The following is a 14,417-nucleotide window of genomic DNA, read 5'->3' as shown; positions in this document are numbered from 1 at the left end:
AGGTCCTGACCAGCCCCCTCGCCCGCCAGGCGATTTGAACACCTACCTCCCAGACCCGCCCGAACGCCTCGGGCACCCCAGCGCACCGCTCAGGACACGCACCCGGCGGTCTCCCAGCAGCCCCGCACGGAACTGGAAGACCTACTACCCCATCGCATCAGCAGATGCAGCCTTAAAACAAAGGAGGGGCGGAGGGAGGGTGGGACCTGAACCTCACCCCCTCCCCGCCAAGCAGGGGCCGCCCGGCCCCCTCCGACCTGACTCCGCGTGTGCGCATGAGCAGAGGCGCCTCCCTTGGTTCCTCCCAGGGCGAAACTTTCTAATTCCCTTCTTTGGGCTCAGGGGCTGCCAGGCGCCGAGAGAGCGCTCGTCCCGCCGGGTGAGCAGGACACAGTGGCGGCGCGATGTTTTCCTCCCCACCCTCCCACCCTTCGCTTCCGTGGGAGCGGCAGGAAACGCGAGGGCCCCCTCTTCTCTGAATATTTGCCTTTTTCTCTCCACCTCTCTAGAAAAGAAGACTGGGAAAACAGCCGGCGGCTCGGTGGCCGTGTCCCCTGGGCTGCAGGGACTGGACATGGGGCGGCTCCAGGTGTTCGCGTTCAGTTTCTTAGGTAATTCAGAGGAAAAGGGGCGCGGGGTGTGTGTGTGAAGGGGTGGGCTTGGAGGAAGAATAACCAAACCGTTGGACTCAGCTTTGGGGGAAGCCTGTGGGAAGAGGGACTTGATAGAAATCTGCTTTGGGATTAATCGCCAGCGCCCTCGGTGGTGGCCGGGGACCGCATCCTGGGGTGTTTGTGCCCAGAGCTCCGGGTGCTCCCGCAGCTCCCGCTCTGGGCTTTGCGTCTCCGGCCCTTTTTCGGTGGGACTCTCCATCTCTGGGGTCAGGCTTCCTGGGCTCTGGGGTCAGGCTGCGAGGGCTCCTCAGAAGCCCATCCGGGAGAGTGCCTGAGCTGAGTGCAGGCTTCATCCTGGGAACAAATTGGGGCCATGTGGCTTTAATTAACCATCGCTGTTTGCCCCCGGATGGCGCCAGAAACAGCTAGATCGGGAGCTTCTCTGGAATGACGAATCGCTGAAGCCAGTCAAAAGCCTCAGGGATTGACCACTCGCCCCTTGTTCGGGACAGTGGTGTTCCCCGCGAACCCCATGATCCCCCGTCCCCGGCGAAGCGTAGGCGACCTCCGAGTGTGTGGGCACACACACTCACGCGTCCCCACGCTTACAAATTTCCACGCACACACTTGCACTGTCACCCAAGGATGCACAGGCTACCGTGTGCGTGCGAGTTCACATACTAGTGGGTGTGCGGCGTTTGGCCGCCTGCGTCCGGGTCCAGGAACCTCGTAGTGACCGGAGCTGCTTCCCAGGGCTGATCAGGGTGGGCGCGAGAGTAGGTGGGCTTCCTAGGAGTGATGCTCTCAGTTACTGGACAAACCTGCTGTATCTGTTTCTTTCTGAATCCTTCTCTCCACGTTCTGCCTTCCCGGCCTCACTCCATTGTGTCTCTTTCCTGTGTATCTTGCTTTTTTCCCCGAATCTACTCTGTCTCCGCCCCCTGCTTATTCTCTTTGCATGGGCCCGCTCCCTGCTTGTGCCCTACGCTGTCCGCCTGCCCCTTCCACAGCCCTGTGCGGAGTCGGAGTGAGCGCTCAAGAACCCGATTTCAGCTACGGCTGCGCTGAGGGCAGCTGCTACCCGGCCACAGGCGACCTTCTCATCGGCCGAGCGCAGAAGCTCTCAGTGACCTCGACCTGCGGGCTGCACAAACCCGAGCCTTACTGTATCGTCAGCCACCTCCAGGTGAGGGCAGAGAGATGGCTCCGCGCACACCTCTTCCAGTCCCCACCGAAGGGGAAGGCCTAGGAGACTCCATATCCTGCCAGCTATCCGGATAGGAAGCTCGGCAGTCAGGGAGTCCCGGGATCAGGCTGGTAGCTCACCCTTTTCCCTCATCTCAGTTTGCACAGTTGCATCCGCCAAACGTTTCCTGCCGCCACTGTATAGAAAGGCAGAGCTGCAGACAGATCTTAGGGCCCGTGCGCAAGCCCTGACCCAGGGTCTCCAAAAGCCCATGTTTTTTTGTTGTTGTTTTTTTTTTTAATTTTGTTTTTCAATCTTTCCTCTTTGGAAAATGTATGTAAAAGGTGGTTTGTCCTCTTCATTTTTTATATACTGAGTGGTGATCTTGGGTTTTCCCCAAGTCTTTCACTTGGATAAAGGGTATTCCAGCCCTAGCAAATACCTTGCAAGGTCACTCCAATCATGGAGAAAAGCACTCCAATGTTTTGCTCTCCTCATTTGGTGCTGCTCCCATCCACCTCCATTAGCTATCAAGATCAGATGCTTGCTTTTTCAAAATGCCCTGGTTGCCATGGTACCCTGATAGAGGAAGACCAAAATGAAATTTCAGAGTGTTTTCTGTTTCTAAAAGTGGATCCAGATCGTAGATTTCAAAGGTCACATTTTTAATAAGACTAATTTTGAAAGAAGGTACAAAGCATAAACTACCCAGAATCAGAATCCATTTCCTTGATTTTTTTAAGAGACTGATATCTCTGGCCTGTAAAGCAAACATAAGAGTTTAGGCTCCTGTACAGGGTAAGTTCCAAGTCAATTGCTCTAAATTTGGTCACTCCCCCTACATGTAGATCTGCCCTTCAGGAGAGGGACGGGATATTCTGTGGTTTGCATGCAGATGCCTTCAAATGGAGTCACTTTTAAAAAACAGAAAGAGAGCCCTTTCTGAAAACCTGATAAATTAAACCAAAGGAATGTGGTAAAGTAGATTCCACTTATTTGCTTCCAGGTTTATACAGAGATGTCTAGACTGCTTCCTCCTGATTAGAAGGGAGGCTATAATTACACTTTTTTAAAGTTCTGGTAATTGTTCTCTGGTATTAGTTTCCTTGACTACAAGTCACCAAAAGCAGTTGATGTTACCTTTTTTAACATTAGCATGTAAATTTCACCTAAAATATTATGCTAACATTTACCTCCAAGGCCAGGACATCCTGTAAATGAATTACCAGATCCTGAAAAATCCACCAGATCCTGCTTTGACCAGAATGAGAATTGGACTGTTTGTCTAAAAGCAAGTAGAGCCAGACTCTCTAGTTTGTATGATTAGCCATGAAATTGTGGGGCGCTTTTCAGATATCAGGGCTTCCCAGTGGCTCAGTGATAAAGAATCTTTCTTCAGTGCAGGAGACATGGATTCCATACCTGGGTCGGGAAGATCCCCGGGAGGAGGAAATGGCAACTCACTCCAGTATTCTTGCCTGGAAAATCCCATGGACAGAGAAACCTGGCAGGCTATAGTCCATGGGGTTGCAAAGAGTCAGACATGACCGAGCACACATGGAGGCATGCTATGCTTCAGATACAGAGCCTAGAGAAAGGAACTGGGCATGTAATTCTCTCAAACATTGAACAGGTGTAAAACTTGAGGCAGGAATCAGAATTATTGTGTCCAGGGTTCCCCTGTATTCCTGATTTCTGGTTTCTGTTTTCTAGTTAGTATATCTTGCCAGTCTTAAAATCCCTTTGGGAAGAAGGTGATAACTAATAGCTAGCTAAATACATACAAATGCAGTATCGTAGGTTGATACTGTCCTTACAAGGATATCACCTTTGCTTAATGACTTGCTGACCGGAGGACCAGAGACATATTAATCCATCCTTCATTACCCAAACATTATTGACAGGAGTGTTTCAGTATTCACTTACGTAACAAATTGCCAACCACAGGCATTACTTTCTGCAAAAATCCATAGGTGGATAATGTGTTAAATGTTGTTTGTAAGATGTGTGTGGGGTCTCAACAGATTTCTGCCTCGGCATCATTTTCAGACCTAATAAGCAGTTCAGAAAAACTTGGGTAGAGAGCCCAGCCTCATGTGGAAAAGAGAACCATTAAGTGATGCTGCTGTTTACAATTCACCATGATGGAGTGCAAAGAAGGCTGTTTTGGCCGTGGCTCACATTTTAGGTAGAAGGCAAATGTTAAGCCAGGAGTTTAAAGCTGCTCTAAAACTGAAAGTAGTGGTAGATTTTTCAGTTCAGGTCCTTGGCATTCTTTGACTTGGTCCCAGTTGTCAGTGCTCCCAACTTGACAGGGCAGCCTGGTGTCCCCTTCCTGGATATTCTGAGCAGTTTGTGAGCTAGCCTGCATGCTGCTGCCACGAATTCGCTGTCGGGGCAGGGGAGAAGCTAAGAAGTCTTAATCTGTCGTTCCCAAAGCTTCTTAAATATATCTGACTAATGAACTGTGGTGTTGGAGAAGACTCTTGAGAGTCCCTTGGACTGCAAGGAGATCCAACCAGTCCATTCTGAAGGAGATCAGCCCTGGGATTTCTTTGGAGGGAATGACGCTAAAGCTGAAACTCCAGTACTTTGGCCACTTCATGCAAAGAGTTGACTCGTTGGAAAAGACTCTGATGCTGGGAGGGATTGGGGGCAAGAGGAGAAGGGGACGACAGGGATGAGATGGCTGGATGGCATCACTGACTCGATGGACATGAGTCTGAGTGAACTCCGGGAGTTGGTGATGGACAGGGAGGCCTGGCGTGCTGTGATTCATGGGGTCGCAGAATCGGACACGACTGAGCAACTGAACTGAACTGAATACTTGGTTTCTGCCTTATATAGGTTTTGGAAAATCAAGCCAGTTGAATTGTTCTCTTTTTATTTTCAGTTTGCTTTATGTCAGCAAAAATTCTCTAAAACCTCCTCTGCATTTTGCCTCAAGAGTAAGCTTTTCCAGCTATTCATTGAGATTAAGGCTTAAGCCTAGAAATTTCATTTTGATTAAATTAATAGCTTGTGGAAACAATGCCTTCTTTTACTTTTGACCTTGAATTTGCTAGAGAAGAGGAAAATTTCAGGAGTATATCATACTCCGTTAAGTTAAAAAGTGAAAGACATGTGCTAGGTCATTTAAGTAATTTTGGCACATTCGTTTTTCTTGAAGAAAGTAGGTTTGATTTTTGTATTGTGGACTTGATTTTTGGTGTGCATGTGAGTGTGTGATTGCTTCCCAGACTCGTGAAACTATCTTTGCTTTCAGGAGGACAAAAAATGCTTCATATGCAATTCACAAGATCCTTATCATGAAACCCTCAACCCTGACAGTCATCTCATTGAAAATGTGGTCACGACATTTGCTCCAAACCGCCTTAAGATCTGGTGGCAATCCGAAAATGGTATGTGTGGTGTGGGAATAACTTCCATGGAGTGTGATTGGTTACCTGGAAAGTGTTTACAGGCGCCTGGGTGTTTGTAATTACGATTGGTTTCCCTATCCTGGAATTATGGCCTTCGACAGATTTACTGCCCAGAGCACTGACTTCTCTTGGTAAAATCTGATCCTTCTTCTTAAAGTATGCACTTCCTGTAAGAAAGAAGTCTTTCATGTGAAACCAAAGGAGGATTTCGTAGTCTTCATCCTGAGGGGCCCTTGGGGAGTGTGGCAATGTGCTGGGGCAGTCTGGGGAGGGCATGGGAAGGCCTTGCCCCACTCAGGCCCTTATCCTTCTGCAAAACAGCCATCTTTCATTTTGATCAATCCCAAAAGAAAGGGCAAAATCAGCGCCCACCACCTTCCTCCATCTAGAGAACATTTAGTAATAGTACTATGAATACACACTAGACATAATTTCTCAGACACTCAACATGGATGATGACCCTAAGTCAACTTTTCTAATGAGTGTGTGAATCCAACCCTTTTTCCTTTCTTTGCCATTTGGGTTGGGATTTAATAAATTCATCCAATATGATGTTACTATTGTGCTGCAACTAAGCTGAACTTAGTTTTGCATTTGTTTCCAAGTCAAATGCTGAAATTTGGCAACTAACAGTAGAGTTAATGTGTTGTTAATAATGAGTTAACTTTATATCTTTTTTAAAAAAGCATTTATTAGAAAGGACTCTCAAAGAAGTGAATCTAAGCTTGGCCAGAGGAAGCCTGGGCACTACTAGATCCCTTTATTATGTATTCTATGCTCAGGAAGCTTTGGGGTGCTTTGCAGTTATTTATCAGTCTGTAAAAAGGAAGCATTTTTTTGCGCCACAAGGCTTTCAAGATCCAATTCTCGACCAGGGATCAAACCTGGGCCCCCCTGCAGCAGAAGCATGGAGTCCTAACCACTCTACCGCCAGGGAATTCCCAGGAGGAAGTCTCTTCATAGACTTATTTCTAATTGATTATGAAATTGTGCATGCTTTCTACTATTGATTTCTAGGGAAGGTTGATTATTCATTGGTAAGCTTTGGGACTCCATTGGTTATCAGCTTGATTGAGATAGATTAGATGTCAAAAAGCAATTTATCAGTTAAAGCCTTGTTAATTATTATAGGAGGGTATCTAAGTTGAGAGTTCGGGGTAAAAGAGAAGTTTCTGTAAGTCGGCACTTGAGTCACAGGGGACTTGTGAAATAGCATAGATCTGATTACAAGTTTGGGACCTATCTCACTGTCCACATTTTTCCAGTGAGACCAAAAGACAATTAGAAGGATGCCTTGGGAATTCCCCTGCAGTCCAGTGGTTAGGACTCCACGGTTTCACTGCTGATGGCACAGGGTTCAGTCCCTAGTCAGGGAACTAACATCCCTGCTAACTAGGTGCAGTGCGGTGCGGCCAAAAAAAAGACAGAAGGGTGCCTCAACATCAGTATCAAGTTAATACTTGATACAGACAGTAAAATAGTTCATCAAATTCTGTAGTTCTCGAGGAGGGTTTTTCTTGGTTACGTCAGGTGTTAATCAGTTTCCACAACTCTGAGTTTGTGGGACAAGAGAGGACAAAGGCCCGAAAGAAGGGATTTTCAAACCAAGAGTCTTGAGAGCTCTGTCTCTGTTATAAGAGATTAGATAGGATTAGATGGATGGAACTTCGTCTTTAGAAAGTCAGACGGATTGTTACTGTCTCCTATCATCTCTCTGCTGTCTGATAGTTCACAATTGAAGTTTCTTGATGAATGTGATTTTTATCTATTTTCTGTGTGTTTTATCCAAGTTGAGCTTTACATGATGCATTAAATTATCAGTGCTCAGGCCCAGAAACGGGCTTGGAATGTGCAACTGCTTTTAACTTAGCCCTCATGCTTTATTCCCAGGTCTGACCATACACCATACACCATAGAAGAATGATCTTGGTTCTTTTCTCCATGGATTTTTCTTCCCATATTAAAAAAAAAAAAACCTGTAGCACTTTATCAGGTTAGGAATCTAAAATGGAATGTGCTTTTCAAGCCCACATCAGCAGATACATTCTTATGTTACAGAACTGGTCCTAGTCTTGCTCTGACTTTACATTATTTCGTTATCTCTTCATTTTAAACAAATAGTTCAGGTACTTAAAAGCCTGGGAAGGGAGAGACGGACAGTTGCTTAGCTAACATGTTGCTCAGAAAGAAACCTTGAGAGTCGGTTTGTAATATGGCTCTTTTTCAGAAGTTAGATAAGGTTTGTAATATGGTTCTTTTTCAGAAGTTAGATAAGGTTAGTTAGCATGACGATACTGTTTTTCTTTAACATTCCAACTAACTCATATCCGTTCCAGTGACTACTTTCCCTCCCTCCCCCACCCCCACCCCCAATTGACTTGGCTGTTTTCCAGTGGGAGAGTTTATTTCAAAAGTCTTACTGATTTCCTGAAAATACACCAGCCTGTGACATGATTCATTCTGACACATTCCTGTCTTTCTGCATTTAAGACCTCTCTTGCTCCGGAAGCTGAACCCCCAAAAGCTCTCTGGAGCACAAGAAACCTGGAAAGGTCTCCTTTACCAAACAGGCAGGCTCGAGGGCCCAGGGGATTGTGGAGGAGGTGCTTTCCATCCCTGGAATTCCAGTGGCCTTTTTAGCCTTTTAAAGTGGGATGACTTGACCCCCAGGGCATAGTGCAAAGGCTCATTTGTTTGTTCAGGCTTTCCCCTGAAAGGGAAGATGTTAGTATTTGTTCTGGGGCAGTTTATTTATTTGACCCATTCTTTGTCTCTTTGGCATTATTTCTCCATTGTGGCAATGCACCCAAAGGCTTCTCCAACGGGGATAGGTTTTTCTAAATTGGAGCGTAACTCACATTCATGATGGACTCCTGTTTTCTTTGCTGCTGCATAGAAACAAAAAGGAATATTTGTGTTTCGACTGGATTGTGTCCCTGTGCTTTAGACTGCAGAGCTGAACCCCTACTGTGCACAGGAAATGCCCCCTCTCGTTTCCCCTTTGAGAGTCCCTTGGCTTAGAGAGTTGGAAAGACTTTTAGTTTTTACTAAGCAAAGGATGTCTTTCTTGACAGCAACTAAAAAGGCCTTCTGCCAGATGTCTTGTTCCATGGAGCACATTCAATACGTTGAACTCCAGAATGATTTATGACCAACCAAAGAGTCATTCTGAGATGTGCTTTATCACCTCAATCAAGTCAGGGCGTTATTGTTATTATCTTATCTTCAGATTAAGGTGGACTGCAGAGAGAATTTCTATGAGGAGCATAAAGATAGTTGAAGAAAATAGACTCAATTGTTCACAGATGTTCTTGTTTACCTTGCTATTTCCTTTTGTCTTTTTTAAAAATATCCTATAGGCGTGGAGAATGTCACTATCCAACTGGATTTGGAAGCAGAATTTCATTTCACTCATCTCATCATGACCTTCAAGGTAAGGAATCCTTCTCTTTCTCAGAAATGAGAGCATTGTGTAATTCCCCCTTTCAGAATGGATGGCTGTTGTGAGTTGGGCTAAGTGGGAACCTAAACATTATTGTTGCTATAAATTAGGATAATTGAGCAGCTTTTAAACATGGGCATGGATAACTACACTTAACAGATACTCTATCTTTGTGGCAATAAGTAGAGAGAGCCACTGTTCTATGATTCGACTGTAAACTTTTAATTAGATATCTGTTAATTTCCCCATGGAAAGAGACAGCTTTGACTCACTCCCAAACCACAGTAAAACATCTGGAGAATAAATCCCTACCCCCTTGGGTTGATGTTTTAATGCTGACTTTGGTAACTGGAAAGGAAGTGTGTTATCTTTAGTTTTCAAGGTTTTGCAAAATTTGTGGGAACGGTTTTACAGTTCTTTAAGAAATGTGCCTGCTTTCTTCAGTGAGGATGTTTTTCCCATCCTTTTTCTTTGAGAGATGTAAAATGACTCCAGGACTAAGGAATGGCCCTGTACAAAGTCTCTTTGTTTCTTCTTAAGCAGCTGCCTGGAAATGACAGGCTTCATATGGCTTAAAGTACATGTTGGTGCACACAAAACCCATAATTTACTTATTGCTTCTCAGATTAAAATCACTTTTGAATCGTTTTCTGTTGGGCATGGGGGCCTTATCTCTACCCTTGCAGGTTTTAGAAAAGGTGCCCAGGGTAGATTTGATTTACCATGTGGGCAGGTAACCACTAAAGTCTTGCTTGTGTCCTCTGCATGAACCGGGGAGGCCTAGGGTCAGGGGTGGGCATTGAGGTCAATGTGACTAGGGGAGATGCTGGGCTACCTGTCCCCAGGCCTGGGTTCATCCCCTTGCTTCTCCCCAGGAACCCACTCTTGCTGCTTGGAGAAAAGGTAGGGGGAAGGTTTACACTGTGACACCTACTCCTGTGAGGCGGGGGAGGACTTTCTCTAAACCACTTTGTTTCTTCATTGGCCATGAGCTCAACCTGGCAGTTAGAATTAAGACTCAGCCTCAGATGTTGTCTGCCTGTTGTTCAGTTGCTCAGTTGTGTCTGATTGTTTGCAACCCCGTGGACTGTAGCCCACCAGGCTCCTCTGTCCATGGAATTTTCCAGGCAAGAATACTGGAGTGGGTTGCCCTGCCCTCCTTCAGGAGAATCTTCCCAACCCAGGGATTGAACCCGTTTTCCTGAATTGGCAAGTGGGTTCTTTACCACTAGTGCCACCTGGGAAGAAGGTGTACTTGCAAATAACTCGATACAAGGCAAGGTGTGTTCACTGCTATAGCAGAAGTTCGGATAATGTACATCAGCATGGAGGATGGGGAGATTCATTTTAGCCTGGAATAAAGGAGAAAGCTTTACAAGGAGAGGACTGTGATTGCGCTTGACCTGGGTCAGGAAGAGTGAGCAGGATTTTAGGAGGAAGAGGTAGAAGAAAAGGCCTTCTTGACAGAGGAAAAGGCCTTCTCTCTCTCTCTGTCTGTGGGACAGTTTGGACAGAGTTTGTTCAGCATGTACTATGTAGACATGCCTTGAATGTCTACACTTGGGCCAGTGAGGGGACCAACAGGAAGTAAGACTATAGCCAGAAGGACCTTGCTTCCTTCCTGAGGAGTGTGAACTTTATAGGAGATGGGGAGCCATGGACAGGAAATGAGACCTGTGTTTCAGGAAATGAGGGAGCCAAGAGGAAAAGCAAAGGAGGGCCTGAGGCATGGAGAAGAGAAGGCATAGAGGCAGGGGCTCTCAAGGTCCGCGGTAAGGGGGAGCTGACTTAGGCAGGGCTGTGGTTCTCAACTAGGAGGGAGCCACCTCCTGTAACTGGCGTCCTGGCAGTCTGACGTGGTGAGCTTTTTCTAATCATACATCACCCCTTGCTGCCATACTCTGCTACCCTCTGCGACTGCTAACTTTGAGTCATTACCCAGAGGAGGAGCCTCTGTTTGTTAAGGGAGTCAAAGGTTGAACCATGAACTGAAGAAAGATTAGAAGCAGAAGAGCAGAAGGCAGGGTTAGGAAAGGGATGAATCAAAGATTCCTGAGATGTCCGAGCTGGGGAACCTGGAGGCTGCTGATACCATTAAGAGTGGTGAAGACAGGAAGGGGATGAGGATGAAGAGTGTGTTTCTTTTTTTTTTTAATTTATTTTATTCAGCTATAGTTGATTTACAATGTTGTGCTATGCAACAAATGACTCAGGTATATATATATGTATATACATATATATACACATTCTTTTCCATATTCTTTTCCATTATGGTTTATTGTGGAATATTGAATATAGTTCCCAGTGCTATATAGTAGAACCTTATTTATTTGGGTAGCATTTCCCTTTTCCACTGGCACCTTCCTGACCCAGGGATTGAACCTGGGTCTTCTGTACTGCAGGCAGATTCTTTACCTTCTGAGCCACCAGAAAGTGTGACAGTGAAAGTGTTAGTCACTCAGTTGTGTCTGACTCTTTGTGACTTCATGGACTATAGACTGCCAGGCTTCACTGTCCATGGAATTCTCCAGGCAAGAATACTGGAGTGGGTTACCATTCCCTTCTCCAGGGGATCTTCCCAACCCAGCAATCGAACCTGAGTCTCCTACACTGCAGGCAGATTCTTTACTGTCTGAGCTACCAGGAAAGCTGAGCTACCAGGGAAGCCCATATAAAAGCTACATCTGCTAATCCCAAACTCCCAATTTATCCCTACCCCCTTGGCATCCAAAAGTCTGTTCTCTATATCTGTGAGTCTGTTTCATAGATATGTTCATTTGTGTCATATTTTAAATTTCATACAGTAAGTCACATATGTACCAACAAGTTCTGTTTTGAGAGTTCATAGGTCCAGTTTATTCGTAAGACCGACAAAGTTAGCCTAGGTACCTAATTAACACAATCAGCTGTGTAGTACTGTACTATAATTGGTGTATCATACTTTTCACACAAATGATACATAAAAGAACAAGCCAACACAAAAAATAAAGAAAACATTTTTAATCTTACAATAGTTTGGAAAGTACAGTAGTACAGTGCAACAGTTGACATCTGGGGGCTGGCATCAAGGGAACAGCGAGAAGAGTTACCAACTGGAGGAGGGAAAGGAGGTGGGAGATGGTAGAGCTAAAGGGTCATCAACAAGGAAGACGGAGGGCAAGCTGGGATTTCACCCACGCCTGATGTTGATGGCACAGGTTCTGGTTCCTTGCTGGATCCAATTCTATCTACTCTCTTGAAGAAAAAAGATCCAGTGATGTCTGGGTAGTAACATGTTCACATCTTTGAAAATTCCGAACTTGAAAGTTCATATGTAGGGGACTTAACTGTGTAAGGGATATCATATGGTATTTGTCTTTCTCTGTTTCACTTAGTATGATAACCTCTAGGTCCATCTGTGTTGCTACAAATGGCATTCTTTCATTCTTTTTATGGCTAAGTAGCATTCCATTGTATATATGTACCACATCTTCTTTATCCATTCGTCTGTAGACTGACATTTAGGTTGTCTCATGTCTTGGTTATTATAAATAGTGCTGATGTGAACATCTTTTTGAATTATAGTCTGGATACAGGCCCAGGCTTGGGACTGCTGGATTATATGAGAATGTTTTCAGGCAGATAGATGCTTACTAACTGGATTGGATTTTCTTAGGCTTGCATAATCTAGTTAGCATATTGACAGTCTGTTTTTGTACATAGCCAGACATTTCCAAGCTCACAGCTTTTTTATTTAGTATAAATTCAGAAACAGCCACGCAGCAATGTAAGGCCTGAGAAGGTCAATGACTCAGCAAACAGCATAGAGAGACTTCCCTTCTGTAGGTAAAATGCATTGTCCTGGTTTCCAGCAGCTTCCTAACCTCACAGGAATTTGGCCTTTTGGGACTTGGAAGGTTCCAGAAGGGAGGAATAAGGAAGCACAGCCAGGATAGCTGTAAGGCTCCCTTGCAACATAGAGACATCAGGCTAGTCTCTCTCCAGGTGTCACCACCCAGGAGGTGTGTCCCGTGGGAGGGTTTGCCATGGTTCAGTTAGTTATTGGGGTTTTTTCCCCCTTATTTTAAAATTCTTAGCCTAATACTCTCTCAGGTTTAATATAAAGTATTATTTCCTTATATTTCTGAATAGGTAAAAAATAAATTAAGCCTGAACAACTAGTAAATGCATAAGCCAAAGAATCTATCAAAATATGACTTTCCATTTCCTTATCCTTGTCTCCTTTTATCAGTGAGAAAGACCGTCAAGATTATTAAGGAAGGTGTGAGGAGATCTGGGCATGTACTGCTTTTCACTTCAGTTGTCACCCAGATTTCTATCAAGTTGTCACCCAGATTTTATTTATTTTTTTATGATATGAAGTGTTTTTTATGATATGATATGTTCAAGTTCTTGGTCATCTTGGCCTGCAACATTTGATCTCTCTGAAAAAAATTTTCATTTTTATATAATTTTTAAAGGTCACTCTCCAGTAACAGTTATTACAAAATATTGGCTATATTCCCTGTGTTGTCCAATACGTCCTCAAGCCTATCTAACACCCAACAGTTGTTCTCTATGAGTCAAGCACTGGTTGGAATTCAGAAGTGCCTTTGTTCAGATTCTGTTGGCTGAGTCAGCTTACCTTTCATTCATCACTGTTGAAGCATTTGCTTATTCTTAGAGTTCATTTTGTTTCATCTCATATTTCCAGTTGTCCCTGTTCACCACAACCTCCTATATCTGCGTCCTGCTTGTTTCCAGAATTCTTGTCCTTTTCCTCCTTCTGACATCCATTTTTCAGGCTGCTATTACACCAGAAACCAGAGGCAGAAAAGATCTTCATTCAGCCTGGATTTGATAGGTCTTCACTCAGCCTCAATTGAAGCCTCTCTGCGAATAGCTGGCGAGTTAGGTGATCTCTCTGAGCCTTCATTTCCTCATCTGTCAGACAGATGTGTTGGGAAGGTGTGTTAGTGTGCTAGGACTGCCGTAGCAAACTGCACAGACTGGGTGACTTAAACAACAGAAATGTATTTCTCAGAGTTCTGGAGGCATGTAGTCTGCGATGAAGGTGTCAGTAGAGGTGGTTTCTTCCGTGGCCTCTTTCCCTCCTTGGCTTTGTACATGACTGTCTTCTCCCTGGGTCTTTACCTCTGTACCTGTCTATGTCCTAATATATCTTCTTCTTTAAAGACATCAGTCATATGGGATTAGGGCCCACTCCAATGACCTCATTTTACTTTCAGTTCAGTTCAGTCGCTCAGTTGTGTCCGACTCTTTGTAACCCCATGGACTGCAGCACGCCAGGCCTCCCTGTCCATTGCCAACTCCCTTAGCTTACTCAAACTCATGTCCATTGAGTAGGTGATGCCATCCAACCATCTCATCCTCTGTCTTCCTCTTCTCCTCATGCCTTCAATCTTTCCCAGCATCAGGGTCTTTTCAAATGAGTCAGTTAGTCACATCAGGTGGCCAAAGTATTGAATTTTCAGCTTCAGCATCAGTCCTTCCAATGACTATTCAGGAATGATTTCCTTTAGGATGGACTGGTTGGATCTCCTTGCAGTCCAAGGAACTCTCAAGAGTCTCTTCCAATACCACAGTTCAAAAGCATCAATTCTTTGGTGCTCAGCTTTCTTTATAGTCTAGCTCTCACATCCATACATGACTACTGGAAAAACCATAGCTTTGACTAGATGAACCTTTGTTGGCAAAGTAATGTCTCTGCTTTTTAATATGCTGTCTAGGTTGGTCAAAGCTTCTCTTCCAAG

At 44.8% G+C, this 14,417-nt stretch overlaps 1 protein-coding gene across 1 annotated transcript in view; it reads left to right on the top strand.

Annotated features, from left to right (window-relative positions):
• Positions 1-360: 360 nt before the first annotated feature.
• LAMB1 (laminin subunit beta 1) overlaps positions 361-14,417 on the top strand; it is a 76,699-nt gene continuing 62,642 nt past the window's right edge. Inside the window, 5 exon segments of the mRNA NM_001206519.1 lie at positions 361-379; positions 510-611; positions 1,625-1,800; positions 5,066-5,201; positions 8,582-8,655. Coding sequence (NP_001193448.1) covers positions 575-611; positions 1,625-1,800; positions 5,066-5,201; positions 8,582-8,655 — 423 coding nt within the window. The 5' untranslated portion in view covers positions 361-379; positions 510-574.

The sequence above is a fragment of the Bos taurus genome, chromosome 4, assembly GCF_002263795.3.
Source record: "Bos taurus isolate L1 Dominette 01449 registration number 42190680 breed Hereford chromosome 4, ARS-UCD2.0, whole genome shotgun sequence".
Lineage (NCBI taxonomy): Eukaryota > Metazoa > Chordata > Mammalia > Artiodactyla > Bovidae > Bos > Bos taurus.
The sequence above is the reverse complement of the archived record's forward strand: the minus strand, read 5'-3'. Positions and strand labels throughout refer to the sequence as shown.